At 47.3% G+C, this 24128-nt stretch overlaps 3 protein-coding genes across 3 annotated transcripts; 2 read left to right on the top strand and 1 right to left on the bottom strand.

Moving 5' to 3' along the window:
- Window positions 1–1759: 1759 nt before the first annotated feature.
- LOC106866158 lies at window positions 1760–2809 on the bottom strand. The gene is made up of 2 exons (XM_014898909.2): window positions 2273–2809; window positions 1760–2137 (listed from the first exon to the last, which is right to left on the bottom strand). Exons 1-2 carry the CDS (start codon window positions 2559–2561, stop codon window positions 1923–1925), a joined length of 504 nt encoding a protein of 167 aa, XP_014754395.1. The 5' UTR covers window positions 2562–2809; the 3' UTR covers window positions 1760–1922.
- A 535-nt stretch (window positions 2810–3344) lies between these two features.
- Window positions 3345–7962, top strand: LOC112270756. Its single transcript, XM_024458847.1, has 3 exons — window positions 3345–3417; window positions 6214–7575; window positions 7674–7962. The coding sequence occupies exons 1-2, from the start codon at window positions 3345–3347 to the stop codon at window positions 7218–7220; spliced, it is 1080 nt and encodes a 359-aa protein (XP_024314615.1). The 3' UTR covers window positions 7221–7575; window positions 7674–7962.
- Window positions 7963–21130: 13168 nt separating this feature from the next.
- LOC100839907 (agamous-like MADS-box protein AGL62-like) lies at window positions 21131–21733 on the top strand. Its single transcript, NM_001301398.1, has one exon. The coding sequence runs from the start codon at window positions 21131–21133 to the stop codon at window positions 21731–21733; it is 603 nt and encodes a 200-aa protein (NP_001288327.1).
- Window positions 21734–24128: the final 2395 nt, after the last annotated feature.

Genomic DNA, 24128 nt, shown 5'->3' on the forward strand with positions numbered 1-24128 from the left:
CTAACACGTGGGAGAGGACTCGGTGGACCCTCACAAAACCCCAGAAATGTGATGATGACGGGCATCAAAGCAAAATCTTAACAGACCCTGCTCTTCATGCACGACACATTGCATTTTAATTTGCATGTGAGTCCATAATAACTGGTACTAGCACATATTACATTTCATACCTTGTGAATCTCTTTACATGGATAATTCTTCAATGCCTACCGAACAAATTTAAATGAAAGACATGATGTTCCCACATAAGCTCTTTCTTAATTTTGATCGATGTGCTAGAGTTCGCAAAATGAATGACTATCATTACCCAAGAAAGGTTGACCACGCTTCTAAAATGACAACCTCTGGCTCTTATTTAATTTGAGGAACTTGCTTGACAACATGACTACTACATGCATTTTGATTGATGTGCTAGAGTTCGCAAAATGAATGAGTATTAGTACGTCCAAGAAAGGTTGATCAAACGCTTCTAAAATGACAAGCACTAGCTCTTTATATGCTTTCAGGAACTTGTTGCACAACATGACTTACTACAATCTGGAGAGGGATATTTCTTCTATGCAATTGTCCCGTGCGATCTTTGATTTGTTTAGTTGAGATCTCTGAGATATTGGAGGAAAACAATGGAACTCTACTGCCGGAGGTGGACCACGACCCGTGGGATTCCTATGCAACCTCAACACGGCCGGCGACACTGTCGAGGCCGTCACACGCTCCGAAAGATCGTGAGGTTCGGCAGCCACTACGAAGCTGCTGCTGGAGATCACCGTCGACTCAGTGGATTACGACAAGCACGGCTCCCCCCTGCACGGCGGCCATACTTCGCTTTCCCCTACCGGAGTCGGACGACATCGAAATGTGATATGTATTACTTAGCTTAGCTTAGGTCTCGATGAGCTGCTCCAACTTTTCATATAATTTTTTCGCCGGTGAACTGTATTAGAACTCGGTATCATGCAAAATCGGATTATCTAAAAGATATCTTGAATATTTACTTTGATATAATGTAGTCCTTTGATCCTTTCGCTTAGAAAAGGAGGCGTCAAGAAATGATACTCAGGCAGTATATGAACTATTTTATCAATCCTTTTCAAGTTGATACTCAGGTACTCGGTTGATCAAAAAACAGAAAACACGTTAACGAACCAACTATCTTCCCAAATCCTAGCTAACGACTGTAACCATAATCCTCCCAAATCCTAGCTAATTGTAACCATAATCCTGCCGCCTGCACCAACATCCCTTTGTCTCTGGCAAGGTCGGGATGATATGGTCTTCCACTTTGTCGACCGATCACCATCGGTTTTCCTGTTAGCTGCATTACCGCGCTACCTAGTTCTGTCTCGTGTACCCCACGCGCCCCTCCCTAGTCCCTACGGACCTCAAACCTAATCCATCTCCACCTACTTAGTGATCTGTACGAAAAATCATCTAAACGGTAGCTAGCAAAATTATAAAAACAAATATTGCGTGATAAGTCAGTCCGGCCTAAACTACAGGACTATACATGAAAAATACAAAAGCAACATGAAAAAGATTTGAAAAAATAGTTCATGAACCGAAGACTTGGATGTTGAATGGGGGGAATAAGGCAGCGCACGGCTTTAGCTCAATTATGTACCCACAATGAAGTTTAAGAAATGGGAAATAAAATTACGGTTTTGCTATTTCTAAGTTGCCTGTTAAAATTATGCACGCCATATATGCAAACTTGAACCAGACCAACCATGATATTTGTGTACATTAAGACTACTGCTTATACCTTATTTAAATCAGGATCCTGGTTTTCAAATTAAATGGGTTATATACTTTTATACATGCAGGCAACTAGTTACACTTTCTTTCTGTGAGAACTCCTTTTGTGAGAACTAGTTTCTCTTTTATTTCTAGAAGAAGAACAAAAAAAATCTTATACATACATCTCACTTCTTAAGTCCGTCCTTTTTTATTCTTTTCCCAAACGTGTCGCCGTCCAGCTGTTCGGGTGTCAAGCCGTGGGACGCGGCCTTGTCGTCGAGATCCGGATCCTCCGTCCCTGCTGCCATCATGCCAGACCCGTCCCAGTCGTTGGCAGGCCCGCTCTTGAGCGCCATCAGCCTCCCTTTCTTCAGCACCACGACGCCCACCTCTGCATTGCCTAGAAGCAAGAAAAAAAAATGATATGAGCATCATGCAAAAGGAAACTAAACTACTAAAGGGATTTCATGCATCCAGGGAACAACGATTAAATCAATCAAGGGCATATGGGCATTAAGGCTGTAGGAGTCTGTACCGGTGGGGGGAAGGGGGGTGGTGGAGAGGGACCAGAGCAGGAGGGCGCAGAGGAGGACGACAACGGGGACGAGGTGGACGAGGGGGTGGGTGAGGTTGCCGCGGGAGGCGTCCAGCGCCTCCTTCTTGGCCGCGTCCGACAGCGGGTCATACGTCGGCAGCTGGTCCACGCCCATCGCCGCCGCATTGTTGCTGTTCCCGCCCGGCCCGCCGGCCACCGAAGCCGCCGCAGATGACACCGTCGTCGCCGAAGAGGACGACTGGAGGTAGTAGCTTGACGACCGGTGCATCTTGAATTCTCGATCTCGATCTCCCGCTGCGTGCTGGCCGGCCGGCCGGCCTCTCCTCCTCGATCGCTAGTACTTACGCGTGCCCCCTACTGGCGTCCTGCTGTCCTGCAGCCGTGTGTCTCTCGTCCTGTTGGCTGTGGTCTTGTGGAGACGGGAGATCGTCGAAGCGTCGTTAGTTGTGCTCGGTGCATGCAGACTGAGGTTTCTTGATCGGCAGCGCATGATTCTAGCCCGCGTCTCGCGCTGCGGCTGCGATATAACTTCGCATCTAGTAATTCTTCCCCCTTTTATTTTAGGGTTTTTTATTTCCATGCCTCTCCTTCCTTAGCTGCACTGAAAAATACCCGAGGCCAAAAACAATACTCGCTTCTACGCTTGTTCGTTTGCTGCTTCCTCGCAAATGCCATCACGGAGCACCCGCTAACGGTCAAACCCTTTTGACCGTTTGGTTCTGACGGATGGGCCGTGGGAGAGCGCTGACAGGTGGGGCCGGAGCCACGTTTCTGTCGTGTGGGGTTGCGAGGAGACAGTGCAAGCGGGCAGGGCTTAACGGGTCTGGTTACCTTACATGCGGGCCAAGGCGTGGTTGACAGGTGGGGGCAGTTGACTTAACTTACATGTGGGGCGACGCCACGAATGACAGGTGGATTCGTCGCTTATCTCTCTTATCCTTTTGACTTGCGGGAGGCGTGTGCAACTCTCTCTGCCAATATATATCCGTGCGATCATTCCGGCCTTTGCATCTTAACCTTCTTCTCTGGTAGCTATCAAAGATCCATCGATATGGGGCGGTGGTCTGGGGACTGCTTCCAGTGCTCCTCCATTGAAGCGCTCAATAGGGAGCTCGACGGAGAAAGTCCGTACCGATGGACGGAATTATTCACCTCATCGGACGAAGATGAAGTCCATAGTAGGCGGCGCTGCACTGGTCGCTGTCGTGGACACCGCCGGTCTCCACCACGCCGTCGAACTCTGACGCCGCCTCCGCAGGCCCGAATGGTCATCGTCTCACGTCAAGCGAGGCGGCTGTAAAAGGCAGGCCGTGTCTCTAGTGCCGGCCCAGCATCCTCCTCCGCCGATGCGACGTCAACCGGCACGACAGCCACCGCCTCCTCCGCTGCCGGTGCCTCCTCTATCTCTATCTGCAACTCCTACGGCACCACCGCCGTCGCCACCGCCGCCTCCGCCCGGCCGCGCCGCCGACAGTACAAGTCTCCGTCGAAGATCTCCGAGCGTTGATCGGTACACTAGAGAAATGTACCAAGGCCTTGGAGAAGATGACAGGGAGCGTGGACAAATAATTGTCTTTAGAGTTGTACTCCCTCCTTCCCAGTTTAAGTGTCATTTTAGGTTTTAATTTTTTCCCAAAAAGATTGTCGTGTTTGCACTGGTCTCCTCGCTCTCTAGTATGCATTAATTCTGAATCAAACAATTAAGGGGGGAGTATTATATATATACAAGGTACTCAACCTAGAGTGCCCCGCCGGCCACTGTGCCACGCTGCGCACCACCGCCGGCTGCATCTCGCCGCTCGCGCTGCTGCCGGTTGCCCCGGCCTTGATGCCGCGCTGCTGCCGCCCGTGCATCCGCCGCTGCCCGTTCGGCTCGCCCCGCCTGCCTCCGCGCGCGCTGCTGCAACTGTAACCCGGAAGATGCGTGGAGGACGTGGCTCCTCCGGCGACGGCCCGCGTGGGAGGGAGAGAGAGGGGGGTGGGAGAGGGAGCTACGCCTTGCTGCTGTCGCTCGCCCCATGCCGCCCCACGCCGCTGCTGCCGCTCGCCCCATGCCGCCGCGCGCTTGCCGGACGGAGAGGAAGAGCTCCAGCGCCTGGACGGAGGGACAGAGGGCGCACAAGGAGAGGATGGGCTGCTGCCTGCCTGCTGCTGCTGCGCACCGGCAGAGGGCGGAAGTCGCCGGCGGAGGGCGACGCCAACATCTAGAGAGAGGAGAGAGCAGCGTGCTCTGTGCGGCTGAGAGGAGAGAGCAGGGAGGAGGGAGGAGGCGAAGGGATAAGAAGAGATGAACGTCAGGGATTAGAAGAGATGAGCGGACCACAGCCTTCACATCATCGATCCGCCCCGCAGTCATCCGGATCGGTGACGTGGCAATTTTATTTGCCGGCGGCCAAGCCTATGGCAAAGATATTTTAGTCTTTGCCAGAGACAAGTGACGTGGTTATGACTAACCACGTACTCGACTCAAGACAAGAAAGATTAATTAGAATATATTTCTTCATTGTAACCGACTTGAACTCTACCTGAGACCTGAGTTTCTGCATATGTAAAGGACCAGGAGGGGGAGTCAAGAGGACACCCCAACTTAGATACAAGTCACCTAGACGCACTCGATGACTCGGTGCATCTAGACTCTGCGGCACCCCATTGCAATCAACTCATCAATACTGATTCGACAAGCAGGACGTAGGGGTATTACCTCATCGAGGGCCCTGAACCTGGGTAAATCGTGTCCCCTGTGTCCTTGTTAGCCGAAGAGTTCGCCAACACACACTCTAAATCTTTCCTTGATACAAGTCCATCAATATGGACATTATCGAAGTTACATCTTCGTCAGCAAGCCTTCGGTAATGATTTTTTTTTCTTTTTTTTTTGGCTGTACACATTTGATAATGTTTGTCCCATTATAATTTCGTGTATTGATTTGAAATTTTTATGACAAGATTATATAGCCATAATGTAGCACCATGCAAAAAATTGTTAATTTTTTATAAAATTTTAATATTATTCATATTTTCCTATTAAACGGATCTAGAAAATGATAAGTAATTATTTTTACATAAAAGTTGGTGGTTTTAATTCACATTAGTCGTCATTAATAGTAAATGAAACCCTAGTAAAAGAATAAACTCAAAAAGTGAAAAAATATGCAAAACTTGGTTCGGGTCTCAAATTGGATGTTTGAGTGCTCTTTTCGGGAACTTATACGAAGATTTTGCAATTCGTGAATCATGTACCATTTTGATTTTGCGTATGGACCTGTAGTTTTTATCCCAAGTTTATATACCCATAAAACAACACCTTGCCAAAATTTGTTCTTTTTTGACAATGTTTTAGTATTATTTCATTTTCCCCTATTCAACGGCTATAGAAAATGATAAGTAATTATTTTTGCACAAAATGTGGTGATTTTAATTCATATTAGTAATCATTAATGAGAAATGAAACCACAGTAAAAGTTTCAACTAAAAACTGGGTCAAACGAATGCAAAGATTGGTTTGGGACTCAAATTTGGAGGTTCACTCTTGAGATCGTACATTTTGTGAAGTATGTACCATTTTCCATTTTTTTATTGACTTGTAATTTTTATCCTACTGTCGTATACCTATTAGTTGGTACCATGCCAAAAATTGTGAATTTTTGACAAAGTTTAATATTGTTTCATTTTTCCCTATCAAATGGCTCTAAAAAATGATAAATAAATATTTTTACATAAAAATTTATGATTTTAATTCATATTGCTCGTCAACAATGCTAAATGAAAGTACAGTAAAAATTTCAACTCAAAAAGTGGTGGTTTACATCAAATTTGAAACTAGAGAGGAAAATTATACAAAAGAAAAAAAAAATTGAAAACATCTTTGCCGGAGGCCGGCCTCGGGCAAAGAAGCTCGTCCGTTTTCTCACCGTTAGGCAGCGGTCAAGTCCACGTGGGCCACCTTTCTTTGCCGGCGGCCTTTTAATCTTTGCCGAAAGCTTTTTTTTTGCCGGAGGCCTTCTCTATCTTTTGCCGTAGGCATTTTCTTTGCCGGAGGCCCTAAACCTCCGGCAAAGGCCCAGGCCGCCAGCAACTGTGATTTTCCCGTAGCGAAGGTGAAGGATGAAGTATCGGGGTGGGCGGTCCTCAGTTCCAGATCCATTCGCGCCGATGGGCGCAACAAGGATCTGGCGGACGCCGTGACGCTCCTGGCGCGCGTCGTTCAGCCCCCGCATATTTCCGAGCTCTCCATCCACCTCAACCACGAGCTCTGTCCCATCCAGATCGAGGATTACGCCGACCCCGATCCCGACGGCCCTGCGTATACCGAGAATCCCATAGCCTACGTGGAGGCCACAGACGACCGGCTCATCGTCCTGGCCGATCGATTCCGAGGCCGTCAATATGCCGACCATCTCCTAGTCTACGATGCCGTCGACGCGTCGCTCTCTGTGGTGCCGGTCCTGTCTCGCATAAATTGCGTGCCCAAATCACATATTCTACCAGTGCGCCGCCGCAACGACAGCGGCTACGCGCTGGCCATCATGGCGGAAGACGATCTGTACGACCCGGTAACACGAAGCGAGAGCCGATGGGAGGTCCTCTGCCTGTGGCCGCCACCGCCCTCCTCCAAGCCACTCCCACCTTTAAATGGAAGCATCGCCCCGTGGCAGGTAAAGGAGCCGCGCTTCCCTCCGGAGAAGCCGGAAATTTTCTGTGAGCACACGACCTTCTCATTCCAAGGGCAGGCTTTCTGGGCGGACCTGGGCAAAGGCCTCCTGTTCTGCGATTGCGAGGACATGCTCTCTGGCGGCTACCAGGTGCCCTTCCGTTACGTTCCACTGCCGTCAGAGTGCACGTCTTGCGGAGAATGTGGCAACATTGATCTGACGTGGAGTCGGGCCATGAGCTGCTGCGACAGTGATTGGAGCAGGCGGCGACGTTGACTGTAACCAGGGTGGTCATAACCCTTGCTTGTTCCCGCTTACCGAAGGTGCCAACTATGGGATAAAAAATCAGGAAGGATATGAACGCTTGCGTAGCAACATGTCTCCTGTCAGCCGTTTCGATTTGACGTCGACGCCTTGTAACAAGGTTTTCTTATGGGACTTTTCTTTTGTTCTGGTTTTTTGCCGCCTCGCTGCCTCTTTATCTTAGCGTGTGAATTTTCTTGTATTTTTTGTTTACGTGTTGAGGTAGGGCCCTATGCCCAAACCATCTACTGGTGCTTCTGGTGCTGTCCTTCAGGCTAAACCTAAATTGAAATCCGCTGTCCAAGGGAATCATCAGAAAGTAGTAGTAGTAAGTTATATTCCCTTATTAATTTCTGCTTTCTCTTTAGTTGTAATTTTTAGTCCTCCTTATTTTTCTGCATTTGTTATTGACCTTTTTTCTTGCAGGACCTAAGCTCCCCTGAAGCGGAGGTTGTTGCTGAAAAGAATTTCAAAACTCGCTGCACCAATTTATCGAAGGAAAACGACATTATGTACAACAAGTCAATCCAGTCCCGTATTGTAGAGCCTAATCAATCAAATGTCAAGCAACAGGAACCTCGTTTGCTAGCAAATCAATGTCATATACGTCCGGCCAAAGAATTAGTGGGCACCAAACGTCCGGCCAATGCAATTACAAATGTTATTCAGAATCGCAATATCAATCAGCATGGCCGCTTCCTAGTTTCTGATGATGATATCACCCATTATTCAGTTATTTTAATTCTTTCTCAAAATGGTGTTAATGGCCGGTCAGGCAGCCGCAGCAATACAGAGAAGCGACGGCTGGGCTATTCCATTTCGGGATTGGAAAGGGGAGTACGGTCAGCAAGGGTGACGATAAGAACATTGATCGAACTGGTACGTGGCATTCCTACCGTTGTGCGTGATTTAGGAGGGTAATTCGGTAAAAGAAGACACAATTGGAGCCTAGCCGCGCGAAGAAGCACCAAATTGCCAGCTTCTCCACCGAATCGTTATTTTCTGGAGTGCTCCGTGTAGCCGCTGGCAGAAGCCAGCTCAAAAAATAGTGTTTGTTTTGTCTCTCCAGATTTCACAGCCTGGAAGCTGTGTAAGCTGCTTCTTGGAGCTCAAACAAACACACCTTAATACTGCCAAGATTCAGCTACACAACCACGGGAACCGAGCGTTAAGACAGTACACAGTAACAGTACATAAGTACTACAAGCCATAAACGAACAGGTCCATTGTGGTCACACGATAATTATAAAGCAAGAGATGCCTGCTGAGATGACTGAAAATGGGATAACTGAAGCTCGATCATTGCGGTCTTCAGATAACTCGAACTCCCTGACACAGCTGCTCTGCAGTCCGATCGGTAGATGCAAAAGAAAAAAGAAAGAATACACACACAAATTAGTCCAGGACATGTCTTGGAAAGGTTATGGACTTATGGTAAGATGGTCAATCAAGCGATTTGGGAAAAAAAATAAGCTTTAAATATCAGCTTAATGCACCATCATATTCCCCAAAGTTAAGTCAAATGACAATTAACCCAAAATGTGCATCAAATCAGAAGACATGATATGTATATCTAAGGCATAAATTGGATGACAAATACGATGATATCAAGAGAATCTAACCAGTGCTCTTGGAGAAATAAAGAGACGACGGCGTGCTCAAAACTTGATAAGACTAACTATAAAGACTAGCACTGCTGTGAAAAAAGAACTATAAAGACAAGCACAACATCATTGAGTTACTACAGGTGAAAGGAAATACACTAATAATTAAAGAGAGAATCATAATATCATTGTTGACTCAGATCAAATAAGCATCAGCAATTTAAAGGCAGTAGACGGTGGGCTGATATTATGTTTACATGGAAATTGATGGTAAAATTATATACATACATATAATTACCTGACCAACATAGATGCGATATGTGTCAGCATTTGCTGGGGGTGCTCGGCAGTGTTGGTGTCCTTGGTGAAAGAACTGGGAGCAACAGGCCACTGTCCTCTTCACGGGCCCTCTGGGGTGGAACTGGGAACTGCTTGGCATCAGAAGTAGCTACAGGACAGAGAGGATATTGGTCTTTGAGGCGTTTGAAGCAATCAGAACCGACAATTGAAGGTCGAGGTGTGTCCAGGAGGAAGCTGGACGGTAGCAGGGTCTTGGTGCGCATGTTGAGGCTGCAGAGGTGCACACGCCCATCGACCTCCTCCAGATTGAAGTACATGACACTATCGCCATTGTCCTGTGTGCTCAGGATGGGGCTGATCGGGGCCACCCGTGGCAACCTTGCAGCCTTGAAGCTCTCCATCTCCCACAGGCTCGCCACGCAGAGCTCACCCATCCCCATCCTCTAGGCGCCACTGTTTGATGGCCAGTTGGAAAGCCCACAAAGACACCACCATGTCTCTGGGCGCCTCCGGGCCGTCGCATGCTTCAGAGACTATAAAGGAGCTGCTTCCCTTGCCGATGCAGACGAGCTTGATGGAGCTTTCAATTGGCATCAGGCAAAAGGATGGATGCGTTTGCTGAAAAAAAAGCCACCCCAGCAAAAAAGGATACATTAAGGGAGGTACCATGTAAATCAGGAACAACTGTTGGAATATCTTAATTAGAATTTCTCCTATTGATTGCACTGGGAGGTGCTTGCATTGGAGGGGCAGCATTGCACAATCTAGCGGCGCAATTTTCAAACAGCGTTGAATCGCGCAGAAAATATAAAACATTGGATGCGAGTGATTCACAATTTCAAGGTTCCTAAACCTAAAAGGGGTAGTGGAAAAAATAAGACTACATAGGAATCTGAAGATTTTCCTGAAGATGCCCCTCATTTAGAAAAATGCACCGCCTGTATAGAATCTGGACATCGTGCTGGTTCAATTTTCTGCGCCCTCACTCCACCAAGACCTAAAAGGTGTTTTTTTTTCATTTGACTTTGTTATCATAATGCTAGTGATTTTGACATTCCCTTTTTCCAAGGGTCCTGGAAGAATGAAACTGCTGCACCAACTAAACCTGTTGTTGAAGAACAAGTGACAACTGAAAATGAAGCAAATTGAGAACCATGGCCAAATAATAATGGTTATGGTTGGCCACCTGAAGGTGATTGGCCAACTCATAATTATCCAACTCAGAACAAGCATGATTGGCCAGCTCAAGTTGATGAAGATTCTGAAATGCTGAATATTCTGAACATACTGAAGTTGGTGGAGATTCTTACACTTTTGCCAATTGTGCAGGTTCTGAAAATGCTGAAGATGGTTCTGAAAATGATGAAGATGCTGGCCATTCTGAAGATTTCGTGATTGCTGACAGTTCTGAAGATGCTGACAGTTCTGAAGACAGTGAACATTTGTCATTGCTGATGACCAACATGATGTCCCGATTGGTGTACTGGTAGAGAAGTATAGCAAGAAACGGAAGAGGGTGAAAGAGTGCGAGGTTTCTGCTCTTTATGGGAGAGATGTATGAAGACCAAAATGCAGTCCCATTTGTATTGCAACTGGAGTTCTGTTTTTTGTTGTATTGAGACCCTTGTGTGAGAGATGTCCTGTTGTATCGAGAACCATTTATGCGAGGTTATGTTTTATTGAACTCATTCAGAATTTGTTCAAATCAGTCAGAATTAGTGTTAATCACTGTTAATCTTGCATGATTAGTCAATCTGTTAGACAGTAGTTGATTACTCATTCAGAAGTTCTGTTGGTACACAAGTCATTGTCACTGTGAAGAGATCACAAGACTTGGGACTGGGAGAGGCACTGTGCTGAGAGGGAGATGGAAATGAGCTCCAAAAGGGGGTCTTATCCCCACCAAAATGAACCTCTTTCTAGCTACCCTAAAAAATCGACCTACTCCAAATTGGAAAGTAAATGGCAAAATGGAATGACCTTGCAAAGTTATAAGCACGGCCTAAATTTCAAAACTTTTTGACAAAGTTAACTTGCTCAAATTCATGATTTAAAATCATCAAAAACACACTTAACGGCCCCATAAAACAACACTGTTTCATGAAAATTGGAAACTTAATGTCCATATGGCATCACCTCACCTAGTTGTAGCCATCTGCCAAAATTCAAATCATTCTGAGCAAGTTCATTTTCAAAAAAAATTCAAAATAAAGACCATTTTCGAAATTTCATACCATATAGCATATAACTTTTGGTTTTTCATCCACACATAACTCAGTACATAATTTATCTTGCTACATGCAAAATTTAAAATCTTTCCTTAAAGAATTTGTGCATGTTTTTGCAGAAAAATTGATTCGAATTTGATTTTCAAAATTTTTAAAATACATTTTGAACCGAAAACTCAAAAAAATTTATAAGTATGGAATACTATCCAAATGTACTAAGTTGTTAAAATTTCAAGTGCTTTGGACAACTATGTTTATGCAATTCTGAAAATATGTAGGAATCCAGAAGAATGAAGTGAGTGTTTCTAAAACATGTTAGAGTGATGTGCTACTTTCAACACGGTCTATGATCACACTTATTCCAAATCATCTGAATTTTTTTATGAAACTAAAACATGACAAACCATTAACAGATGCAAGTTTTCAGATTTTTCTGAACTTTATTTCTTATTATTTTTAATTTACTAAAATAAATATTCCTCTAAAGTCCCAAAAACTTGCATTACACGTTTCAAATCATGAATATTCTTATGTATGAAACTTATATGAAGTTTGTTTCAGTCATATCAACTTTATTACCACATGCCAAAGTTTATTTATGTTGTGTAGCGCTCTTTCTTGAATTTCGGAAGGAAATCATGGAAAATTCAAGTAATGTACGAAATATAGTATTCTGCCTCCAAAAATTCTGCAATTTCTACGGGTGATGTAAAGCACACTCATGATACTTCAGAAAAAATACCAAGCCAAATATTGTAAAACTACTACACATAAATGCCTTTTACAAATTTCAGAATAAGTACACATACTTAGCCAGGCAATTGCTCTGCTAAACCATCAAACCGTTTTTTTTATTTCCGGGCCATCACCGGGTGATCCAGCACACGCGGTTTCCAACAGGAAATATCTCGTAGTTGGAGCTCTCCTTCTGGTAGCACATCTCTGGTAGCACCAGCTCCCGCTTCTGTCCTCTATTATTTGCCTTCGCAGCTAAGCCTCCACTGCCACTCTCTGTCCCCTCTCCACACCGATCCCCTTTCACTCCCCACACCCAAACCCTAGCCTCCTCCATTGCCGAGCTCCGAAGGGAAGGAAGCTCCCCAATGGCGGAAGAGGATGTTGTGGCAGCCACCGAAGCTTTTCGGCTACTGACGCTTGGAGGAGGAGAGCCCGCCGTTCGAGTTGGAGCTGCTGCCGGAGCTCAGGGCCTTGCCGAATCATCGCCGGCATCAGGAGGAGCTTCCTCACGAGCCACCGGCGTCAATGGAGCTGCGTCGACCGGATCTGCAGCACCGGGAGCTCCATGCCTTGTCGCCATTGTTGCCGCAGCTGGAGGAATCGCGGCAGGAGCAGCAGTTGGCTTCGCTGGAGTTGCCAATGCTCTGCCGGTGGGAGCTCTCCTTTCTGCCCTCATTCCGGCGGGGGCACGAGGAGAAATTGGAGGCCAAATTGCCCCAATTGCAGCTCCCGCCAGTTAAAATGGAGCACCTGAGGGCCGGTCCGCCCACATAGTCGTCCTCGGCAATGTGGTTGGCTAGGATACACTCCGGCTTGCCGCCGATGTGGATTTCACCCCACGGATGGCCCTTGTTTCCTCTGCAACACCGGCAGCATTTTGACGGTCATTGGCTCTATTGTTCGCGGCCATGTGCCTTGTTTCAGTTGGTTTGTTTCAGGTGAGGCACCTACAGGAGCGGGAGCAGTGGTGGCTGCCGACGAGGGCGTCGTCATTTTCGGCAGCTGCTTTGGGTATGAAGCACGGCTAGCTATGCCTGGCGGGGAGATGGATCTGTACACCACGCTCACTATGTTAGCGATCTGCTTCTGCCTTGCCGTGGCCATCTTTTGGTCACGCGACCTTCTCTGAAGATCGAGACAGAAGATGGTGGCGTAGGGGGCGCTCGAGCACCACACCCTTGTGCAAGCACGTTTTTGGATGACACAAGGAGGCGTCTCCTTATTTTGGTTTGGCTAACTAGACAATGGGGTCTCCAAGACGAGATCCAAGACAATGGCGTAGGTTAGCTGACAAAATATTGGGTTTGAGCCTCTTTGTTTATTTCACTTAGTGAAATGAGGCTAGCAAATCAAACCCCTCCCCTCTAATATTATAACTGAGAACTTTAGGTATGTCAAGCAATTATTAGCAATATCGAGTACTGAAATTATTAGCTATGTAATGCACTTATTGAGAAAATATCAGTTTACTGCATTAAACCATAACTGCTGTGTGTCTCTGTCAAGCCCTTATTCTCAAATATCTGTTTGCTACATGACACCATTACATCAAAAGATCCCTTCTGAAATATCTCTTACTCTGAAATTGCATAAACAATAACAGTGCGTCCCTGTCACACTTATTATGAAATAGCTCTTCTTATGAAATTGCTACATGAAGGGGTTCCTCACAACTAAAATCAAACCAAACATCACAACACAAGCATAAAACAATTTCGCCACTTGAATTTCCTCTTTCTTCAACTCAAGCATTTGTCTCAGGTTCTCATTCATGCTCTTCGGCTCTAACAAAAACAGCAACTCTCATGGAAAATCTCATGCCCCTCCAACTTTCCTTCGATTTTAAGCTTCTCAACATATGAATCAATCCACATGAAAAATGTGCACTGCCTCAGTAACTACAACAACAAGAACAACACAATTCCAAATCAATTTCGGCTCCCTCAATTTCAACCGCAAGTATAGCAAACCCTAGAATTATTAAATTCGAAATTGAATCTAAATTGAATCAGAAAACACTATGCAATTACCTTTCCTTGTTGTGGACGGCTCTCACATTTCACGAATTCACTGCCGAAATTGCCGTTTTCCAATCTCTTCCACATCAGGCGGACAAGCGACTCCACTCGTAGGCAATCGGGGCACCGAGTAAGGGGAACCGACCCATACCGCAGCCATGGGCTGCTAGGGGACGAAGAGGTTGACCCTGACATCTTCTCCTCCAAAGATTGACGGTGAAGGTGGGCTCAATCGAGTTGCCGATGATGGCGCCGCCTGGGGTCAGAGGCGGGGGCGGCGAAACGCTCCTACCGATGGGGGTAGGCCTGCGGCTAACAAACTTATGATACGGGCATAGATCGCAGGTGAGGTCGACGCGCGTGGCGGCGGAGCGGCAACGGGGAAAGCAGGGAACAGCCGGTGAGCATGGACAAGTGGCAGCGGGCCGGTCTGGACAGGTTAGGCAGAGGGGAATGGGGAATGGGGAATGGGGAAGGGAGGGGGGGCACGCGCCCTCTTTTATTTTTCTCCACGGTTGGCCCTGCACATAACGTCTTACAGGTAGGGCCGGGAAAACGGTCATATTCTGACCAATGGTGCCAACCTTCAACGGTTGAGTCCTGACATGTGGGGACCGCACTCTCCTAACTAACAGTCCCCTGATATGATCTTAGAACAGCCGGATTTGTCTCTTTTGCAAAAAGCCCAGGCGCTGCTGTCTGGGAAGCCACTCGCCATCGAACGGTTTGCTTCGTCAATAACAGCCTTCAGCACCAACGTTTATGTTTCGACGGGCTTTAACGGTTTCCATAAGCAATTATCTGGATTTAGGTTGTAGCAATTGGTTATCAGAGCAGGTTACGATCCAGCCACTAGAAAATCCAAAAAAAAAAATCCCGTTCGCCAGTCGCTCTCACATCCTCTTGATCCATCCCGTGAAACCCAGGCGAAAGGTGTGGAATCACTTCGGTGAAACCGCAGAAAACACACTTGTGTGTACGGTATACCTCAGCTTGGTAGGAGTGGATTCGGAGTAGCTGCGACGGCAAGATCGGGCAAGCCCTCGACTCTGACGTTGCGCATGGGTCAGGCGGAGGCTGATCTGGTGACGATGCGGTCGCTGCTTGATTCCACGATCAAGGCAAGCGTTGCGAACATGGCAAACATCTCCGATCTCACTATTTCCATCAAGGACCTGGCCATTGGCCAGGCGGAGCTGCAGACCACCGCCCAAAAGGTGGACACCACTCTGAACAGTGTCCTCACCGCCACCAATGATGCAACTTAAGCCGTCAAGGATCTGAAGGCGTCTCTCTCCATGGTCGAGCAGCGCGTCTCTTTTCTGGAGAAGGCTCCACCGTCGTCCACGATCACGGCACAGCAACACCACCATGAGGGTGATCTCGGCCCAACGGGCACCGTCTTCTACACCATCACCAGCAGGGTGATGATCCCAGGGTGCATCGAACCTCTGGTCACACCCTGGGTAAGGGGTGAGCACTCAGAATCCCACCATGTTATGACATCTGATAATGAAGACGAGGATGAATTTGGTTTTAGGAATGCCAATGATAGAGGTCGATTTAGGCACCATAACCGCTTTGGTCCTCGCTTGCCTAAGTCTGATTTCCCCACTTTTCATGGTGATAATCCAAAGTGGTGGAAGGAACAATGTGACAAGTATTTTCGGATGTACCTTGTTGATCCTAAATTGTGGTAGATTTTTCCACAATGCACTTTAGAGGAAATGCATCATTATGGCTTCAGACTTATGAAGCATTGCATAGTGTGGCCTCTTGGGCTCAATTATGTGTAGCCGTGTTCACTAGGTTCAATAGGAACAAGTACACCAAAATCATGGATTCCTCCTTTGCGTTTAAACAATCAGCATCAGTAGACGAATATGCCCAGAAATTTGAAGAATACATGCATAGAATTCTGCTCTACAACCATTCCTATGATGAAACTTTCTTTGTTAATCAATTCATAGATGGGTTGAAACCTGAGATTAAAAATGCTATTGAGTTGCAACAGCCTGGAACGGTTGATCTGGCTTTGTCTCTTGCTCAAACGCAGGAAGTCCTGTTGGTTGAGGATATATATGTTCAGGTCAACAAATATGCTCAACGTGATGCTCTTCGACTAAAGTTCAAGCAACATTCTCAACAACCGAGTATTCTTGGGGGCCGTCTTGATGAGCACAAGTCTAGTAACAGATTCACATCGGCCAAGTTTGACTCACTCCGTGCCCAGCGCCAGGTAGTACTCACCAGGTTACAAGTGCCCTACTCAGGTTCAGTTACATGTGGTTGAAGAGCTTTTAGAAGCCCTGCAGCTTAGTGATGATTCCGATTCAGATTCTGACATTACTCCTCCTGAAATCGAAAACACACTAGAAAATCTTATCAAACTTTCTATACATGCTGCAACTGGTGCTGTGAGTAAGAAGAGTGCGTTTGCAAGGCCAGGTGGGCAACTATACCATTTTGGTTCTGGTTGATTCCGGTAGTTCCAGTAACTTTATTAGTCAGCAATTGGTGGAGCAGTTACAATGTCCTACTGAAGACATGCCTCGAGCCCGAGTTACTGTGGCCGATGGGGGAACATTGCGTTGTGATAAGCACATCCGATCATTTCAGTGGTATACACAAGGGCACAAATTGGATACAGATTCGAAAGTGCTTCCGCTGGGATCGTATGATATCATACTTGGTATGGATTGGCTTGAAGAAATTGATGACATGTGGATTAGTTGGCGGTAGAAAACTCTCCGGTTCAAACATGAAGGCAAACGCATCACCTTGCGTGGAATAAGAAATGATACTTCTTCATGTAATGTTGTTTATGGCAAACAACTCCATGGCATGCTAAATGTCGGTGAGTTCTGCAATATCATGGAACTATGTGCCGTACAAGAAACAACCACTGTCGAGCCCCCTCTTCCACTCGATATCCAACAGGTCCTCATTGAAAATGATGTTGTCTTTGCGGAACCTCAAAGCCTCCCGCCACACCGCCAATTTGATCACCAAATTCCGTTATTACCGGGCACAAAGCCGGTCAATGTGAAGCCATAGCGCTATGCTCCATTTCAGAAAAATGAGATTGAGTTCCAAGTCAAAGATATGCTCAGCCGTGGTCTTGATGCAGAAAGGCCATCTGGTGGCATATCTGAGTCGTGCTTTGGGACCCACTGCACAGACGCTGTCCACATACGAGAAGGAGTGTCTTGCCATTCTTCTCGCTATAGACAAATGGAGAGCCTGCCTCCAGCAAGCACCATTCACAATCATCACTGATCACAAAAGTCTAATTAACCTTTCTGACCAAAAACTCACTAGTGAAATGCAGCAGAAAGCTTTTGTCAAGTTAATGGGTCTTCAATACAAATTGGTTTATCGAAAAGGCAAAGACAACACAGCGGCTGATGCTCTCTCTCGCCAGACGTCCCAAAATGAACTATTCTCAATTTCTTTGTGTCGCCCACGTTGGCTTGAATCTATTACCGATGGCTATAACACAGATGAGAAAACTCGCTCCCTGTTGCGAGAACTCAGTATTCACAGCCCCAATTCTCAAGGATATTCTCTTCACCAGGGTCTCATAGGGTACAAGGATCGCATCTGGCTAGGTAACAATACCGAAGCACATGAAGCTATTTTACTTTCTTTGCATGACAGTGGGGTAAGAGGTCACTCTGGATTTTTGGCCACTTATCATCGCATCAAATCATTATTTGCTTGGCCTGGTATGAAGTCCCACATCAAACAGTATGTCCAGCAATGCACCATTTGTCAACAAGCTAAGTCTGAACATATTCGTCTTCCTGCTTTGCTTAACCCTTTGCTTATCCCAACTGAAGCATGGAGCATCATAAGTCTGGATTTTGTCGAGGGATTGCCGAAGTCTAACTCTTTCGACTGCATCCTTGTGGTTATTGATAAGTTCAGCAAGTATGGTCATTTTATCCCTCTCTCACATCCCTATACTGCTTTGACAATTGCACAGAAGTTTGTGGACAATATTTATCACCTCCATGGTCTGCCTACAGTTATTATTTCAAACCGGGATCCCATTTTTACAAGTAAAATATGGCAAGAGATGTTCCGTTTATCCGACACCAAGATGAATATGAGCTCTGCAAATCACCCACAAACTGATGGGCAGACTGAGAAGTTGAATCGATGCTTGGAGACCTTCTTACGATGTTTTGTTCATGCTTCTCCAAAGAAATGGGCACAGTGGTTACCGTTGGCTGAATATTGGTATAATACCAATTTTCATTCTGCTTTGGGCAAGACTCCTTTTGAAATATTGTACGGCTACAAGCCACGTCATCTAGGTGTTAGCAATCTGCAGAGTTCCACACCTACAGACTTGGCGGGGTGGTTGCAAGATCGTCAAGCAATTGCAGGATTGCTCCAGCAACATCTCTTGTGAGCTCAACAACGCATGAAAGCTCAGGAGGACAAACACCATTCTGAACGAGAATTTGCCGTGGTGATCTCATGTACATGAAGCTGCAGCCGTATGCACAAATTTCTGTTGCCAAACGCTCCAATCACAAGTTGTCCTTCAAATTCTTCGGGCCATATGAAATTCTGGAGCGTGTGGGGAAGGTGGCATACAAGTTGAAACTCCCTGCTAGCAGTCAAATTCATCTTGTCCTGCATGTCTCGCAATTGAAGAAATTTGTCCCTCCAGACCAGGTGGTGTCCTCTGACTTTAATTTCAATTTCATTACTGATGAATCATTCATGGTGCAGCCTGCTGCAATGGTGTAAAGGGGGATCCTTCATCAGTCAGGTGCAAGTGTCTTGGACTGGTTTACCAGTTGAGTTGCTTACATGGTAATCTGAAGCTGCTCTGCGTCATCGGTTTCCTTCTGCACCTGCTTGGGGACAAGCAGGCTCTCAAGGGGAGGGGACTAATACGATACGAGGAGACGCAGGCTGCAGGGCATCGGGAGGTCCACGGGCCATCAACACAAGGCCAAGGCCAATGGGCCAGAAATGAGAAGTGTCGGCCCGTGAACATAGAAGAGGCATCTGTTAATTAGCTGGGAGCTGCCGATGGGTGAGGCATCGATGAACAATAACATTGTATTACCCTTCCTTCTGCTACTCTATCTTCTTCCCCAAACTACTACTTCTAATAGATGCGAAGACTCAAATCATTTGCCTATGCGTGACGCGAGGAGTGATTTAGGTTGTAGCACAGGAGGCAACGGGTCGAGCAGGTTGACGCGGGCGGCGCTCCTGCAGGAGATGTGGAAGAAGGGCGCGGGGCAACGGCTACGAGTGCAGGGGTCGATGTGGTGCGGAAGAGGGCAAGGAGCTGCGGTGCTCTGGGGCAAGGCGGCCTAGCCATGGAGGTTCAGGAGCACCGGTGCTCGCCGGAGAGGCGGAGACAGAGGAGAAAGCGGCTTCGGCGAGGGGAAGAAGAATAGAAGAGCAGAGAGAGCTAACGGACGGTGCTAAGGCCCACTCGGTCCGGTCAACCTGACATGTGGGCCTGATCTGTCAGAAACGAGATTATACGTCGCAATCGACAGAATCAGTGCTATTGTGCAACAAGTTCACTGGATCGCGGTGGTTTTGCGCAAAAATTAGCAAAACCGGGGGTTATCGCAACAACTGTCTCAAATGTGGTGGTTCTGTGCAATTTACTCAATTAGGTTCAATTAAATGAGATAGCTTTTTTTATAATATTAAATGAGGTAGCTTTGTTGTGGACAACAGTGTTTCCCTGCTTCCGCCGGTTAGGGCTCATTCGGTTTGCAGGATTGTTAAAGGATTTTTACAGGATTTCAACCGTTAGGATTTTTTCCGATGTGTTCGTTTCGTAGGAATGGACATGCTAGATTACTGAGGAATGTGTCCAGATTGTCCTAATTTTTAAGGATTCTAAACATTAGGTGATACCTCATTTTAAAATCCTATGGATTGCAATGTGAATGGCATTTCAATCCTCCACTTTTTCTATCCCTATATTTTTAGAATTCTACGAACCGAATAAGACATTAATATTTTATTACTACAGTTTTTTTGAGGGGTTTTATTACTACAGCTGCACTGCGGCAGCAGGCATCCTGTCGGCCCATGCAAGTAACAACCTGATCCTGTACTCGATAACACCAATGTGGGCTGGAGTGGCAGCGGGCTTGATTAGCGCGGATCCATAAGCAACAGCGGGACGGCATCGGACCCCTGGTGCAGCAGAACCATGGTTCCACACAACATTTCTCCTAATTGTTTTGTTTTTTCTTTCGAGCGAAGTTTGATATTTCCTTCGTCTAATAAAGCTTCGTCTAATAAAGAATGTCTCAATTTTGACTAAATTTGAATGCATTATACACTAAGTTATGTTTAGATACATTTGAGACGGAGGGAGTAGTACATATCGACCAGCAAAACATGATTTGTATGCCAAACAAAATATGCGTTAGAAACTACTTACGGCATTGAATTATTTTCACGGTACTCTCCCATGGAAATTAACTGCTCAAACAACTTACGGGATAAGTTAAGCTACTACACGTACGCAACTTCTACAACGATGGATCTGCCATCCAGGCTGTATAACGAAGCTGCTGCACCAAGGCCACGCATCGGGAACACAGATCGGACGGACGTTCCACCGAAAATAACGAGATACGATACGGAACCACGAATACGCCATTTATTGCGACAACCGCGCATACCAAAAATCACACGCAGTCGCACCGATTTCCTTCGAAACAAATCTAGAACACACAAAACGCGGCCGCGTCCAATCCGACCCCAACTCGAGCTCCGCACGGGGTTCAGATCGCCAATCCTCCTAGCCTTCGTCTAACTCCATTTGTGGCAAGTTTTTCTTCTATTTATGCCGGCCGGCAGCCGCATCGCATCGCGTTGAGGCAGAAGCAAGAAGCAGAGCAAGCAAGATAACAACAGCAAGAACAGAGAAGAACACCGCCGCGGCCCGCGGACGCCGCTTGTTGGGTCTCAGGACCGATCGATCGCCGGCGACCATGGTTCGGCCGCGTGGCAAGTCGAGCACGGGGCGGCACCGGATCGAGATGAGCCCCATAGCGAACAGGAGCAGCCGGCAGGTGACCTTCTCGAAGCGCCGCTCCGGGTTCTTCAAGAAGGGCTCGGAGCTCGCCATCCTCTGCGGCGCCCGCGTCGTGCTCGTCGTCTTCTCCGAGGTCGGCAACGTCTTCGCCCTCGGCAGCCCCTCCGCGGACGCCGTCCTCGACGGCGGCACCGGCCCTGACGAGGGCGAGCGTGAGGCGTTGGAAGGGATGTGCCGCGCGAGGGAGGAGGCCGCGGAGCGGGTGGCGGCGGAGACGGCGGGGATGGACTCGATCGGGGACAAGGTTGCGCAGGCCCAGGTCGGGAGGAGGTCCTGGTGGGAGGCTGACGTGGAGATGCTCGGGGAGGCGGAGCTGCCGGAGTTCGCCAGGGCGCTCAAGCGATTCAGGGACGATGTGCGCCGCCACGCGGATAAGCTGCTCTCTGCCCCGCCGGCTGCCGCCGCCGTCGCGGCACCGGCACCGTGTACCACGGCGACGGCAGCCGTGTCGCCGGGCACGCACGGGGATCCGTCTGCTTCTGATTCTTGGGCTTACTAGGCTTCTACAGTTATAGTCCTTGTTTAAATTAGCATGTCGGTGTTAATTATAAGTTTAGTGGTTTCGTGCTTCGATAGGATTCACCGCGTCAATTTGTACGTAGATGCTACATTAACACGAGTTAACCTGGTTTAATTTGCTACTGCTACTCTGTAAGATTGCTACGCACGGGCGAATGCCTGATCAATCTCATTACCTTGTTAATTAGTAGTACATGTCAAATGAATGCCTAATTTATGCTAAGCCCAGCGTTCAGCTTTTTACCTAACAATTTGGGGAGCTCCACCCCGTCTGGCCGTCCATTCAATCCAGCAGCGCCAGTAGGAAAAAAATTCGAATTTCTACATCCTTCTCGGCGTCTGGCTTCGGCTTGGTGTTATATAAAGCGAATGACTCGTCAATGATCCACCCACTCCTCCCCAAATCGCCAATCGCTTAACTCCTTGTCTGCTTGTCCTCTCCCTCCCGACGACCGCCATGGACGGCGAACACCTCGTTGCCCCACTCGAAAACGTGCAGGAGCTCGCGAGCAAAGCGCGGCGGAGAGGATGCGCTTCCCATCGAGCAGCTACGCCTGGGGTACGCGCCCTCAATGCTCGGCTGGCTAATTGTCTGGCGTCCTAGAATATTCAGCCTTGGTTACTCCGATATGGGAGATCCGACCAACAAACCGGAACGCGGGGAGCCTATTACGACTGCATCTGCATTGCATAAAAGATATTCGACGTGGGTGTAGCTACAATCAATGGTGCACATAAAGTTACATATCTTAACCCCTTGGTATTTTTGTTAAACCTAAAAACATTAAAATCGTACGCATTGCTCTAGACGAAGAAAACCTTACAAACTCTAAAACTGCGTCGAGCCATAACTTATGCAACACTTTTCATACAAAAATGTCACCAAACATTCAAGAAAAACTAGCAAGGTCTCTAAGACAGCCATATCCTTCCTCATTTGCCTCTTTGCACAACAAAAACGCTAAAGAAAAGGAAAAGGAAACATTGATAGTAGTACATATGAAGAGTAAAAAAAACGGAAGGCTCGAAGTAGAAAGGGAAGCAACGGCGAAAATTCCACAATAGTTCCCAAGCTAAACATAAAAAAATACATAAAAAGAAAACCATCAAGACATGCTATAACAGAATGGACCAATAAAAACGACTCCATTAAGTGGCAGCAATACCAATTAAAAAAAACTTCATTCAGCGGCGCCGCAACCTGTCGTTCCCCTCTGGTTTTATCCAATGGCGGCCGTCAAAAAATAGTGAATTCCTTCATCAAATAAATAAATACTCAGTTCAGTGGCGCTACGATGGGCAAATACCCCTCCGGTTCGATCCAACGGCGCCGGTCGATTTTTTAATACCTTCATCAAATAAAAAAAGTCTTCATTCAGCGGCGCCACAACGGGCAAATACTGCTTCAATTCGATCCAACTGCGGCCATCGAAAGATTTCGAATTCCTTCGTCCTTCTGTCTTCTAGATCTTGTCGACTCGATGTTATAAAGCGGAGAAGGTCTCGCGGGAATTCCATCCTTCCCAATGGCCAATAGCTCCACTCCTTCTCTCCTTGCCCTCTTCCTCCCGACGATCGACGCCGAACGCCTCGTCGCCTCACTCGGCGATGTGCGGGAGCTTGTGAGGAGGCACGGCGGAGAGGATGGGCTTACCGTCGAGATCCACCTCAGCGACACGCCGTCCGTGCTCGTCTTGCTCGAGCGCGCCGGCGCTAGGGCGCACGGAGGGCCTGGCGTGGAGCAACTTCGGGATCTAGGCATGGAGGTCAAATGCCTGCGGGAGGTCGAGGGCGACCTCGACCGCCTGGTCGATCACCTCCGCGTCAACGCCCCTATGGCGCCCGAGTGGGGCTTCCTAGACGCGATGCGCACGCACTGCATACTCCGTCGTCATCCAGGCACCCAGGTACATCGAGAAGACGGCGCGCGACATCGGGCTGCAGGGCCAGGAGCTCATGCGCGACAGGTTCGCACCGGATCTGGCGCTGGAGTACATCCGCAGGGCAAAGGCGCTGAAGCGGCGGATTGCCAGCTTAGTCGCTCCCCACATCACGATACAGTTCAGGAGCTGTTGAGGGCAAGCGATGTAAACCAACTTCCATGCACCGTGCGATGCCATTGGCGTAGTTAGGGTTGGCCAAGGCGACCACATTAGAATTTTTACATTAGTTTATATATACCTATATACTCCCTCCGTCCCAAAATAAGTGACGTGGATTTGTATAGATTCTTATACAAATCAACGTCACTTTTTTCGGGACGGAGGGAGTATTTCACCTCAAAAGTTACAAAATATAGGCCACATCCGAATCTGGATGTCCAATGTCTCGAGTATGAGTCATGATTGTTCTTTGTATGAACCGTATACTCGTTG

The sequence above is a fragment of the Brachypodium distachyon genome, chromosome 2 (genome assembly GCF_000005505.3).
Source record: "Brachypodium distachyon strain Bd21 chromosome 2, Brachypodium_distachyon_v3.0, whole genome shotgun sequence".
NCBI classification, from domain to species: Eukaryota; Viridiplantae; Streptophyta; class Magnoliopsida; order Poales; family Poaceae; genus Brachypodium; species Brachypodium distachyon.

Excerpts from the sequence above, each read along its gene's own strand:
- LOC100839907 (NM_001301398.1), top strand. The coding sequence starts at position 21,131 with ATGGTTCGGCCGCGTGGCAAGTCGAGCACGGGGCGGCACCGGATCGAG.
- LOC112270756 (XM_024458847.1), top strand. The coding sequence starts at position 3,345 with ATGGGGCGGTGGTCTGGGGACTGCTTCCAGTGCTCCTCCATTGAAGCG. Across the intron at positions 3,418-6,213 it reads TAGGGAGCTCGACGGAGAAA|CGGTCAAGTCCACGTGGGCC; the intron begins GTCCGTACCGAT and ends ACCGTTAGGCAG.
- LOC106866158 (XM_014898909.2), bottom strand. The coding sequence starts at position 2,561 with ATGCACCGGTCGTCAAGCTACTACCTCCAGTCGTCCTCTTCGGCGACG. Across the intron at positions 2,138-2,272 it reads CACCCCCCTTCCCCCCACCG|GCAATGCAGAGGTGGGCGTC; the intron begins GTACAGACTCCT and ends TCTTGCTTCTAG.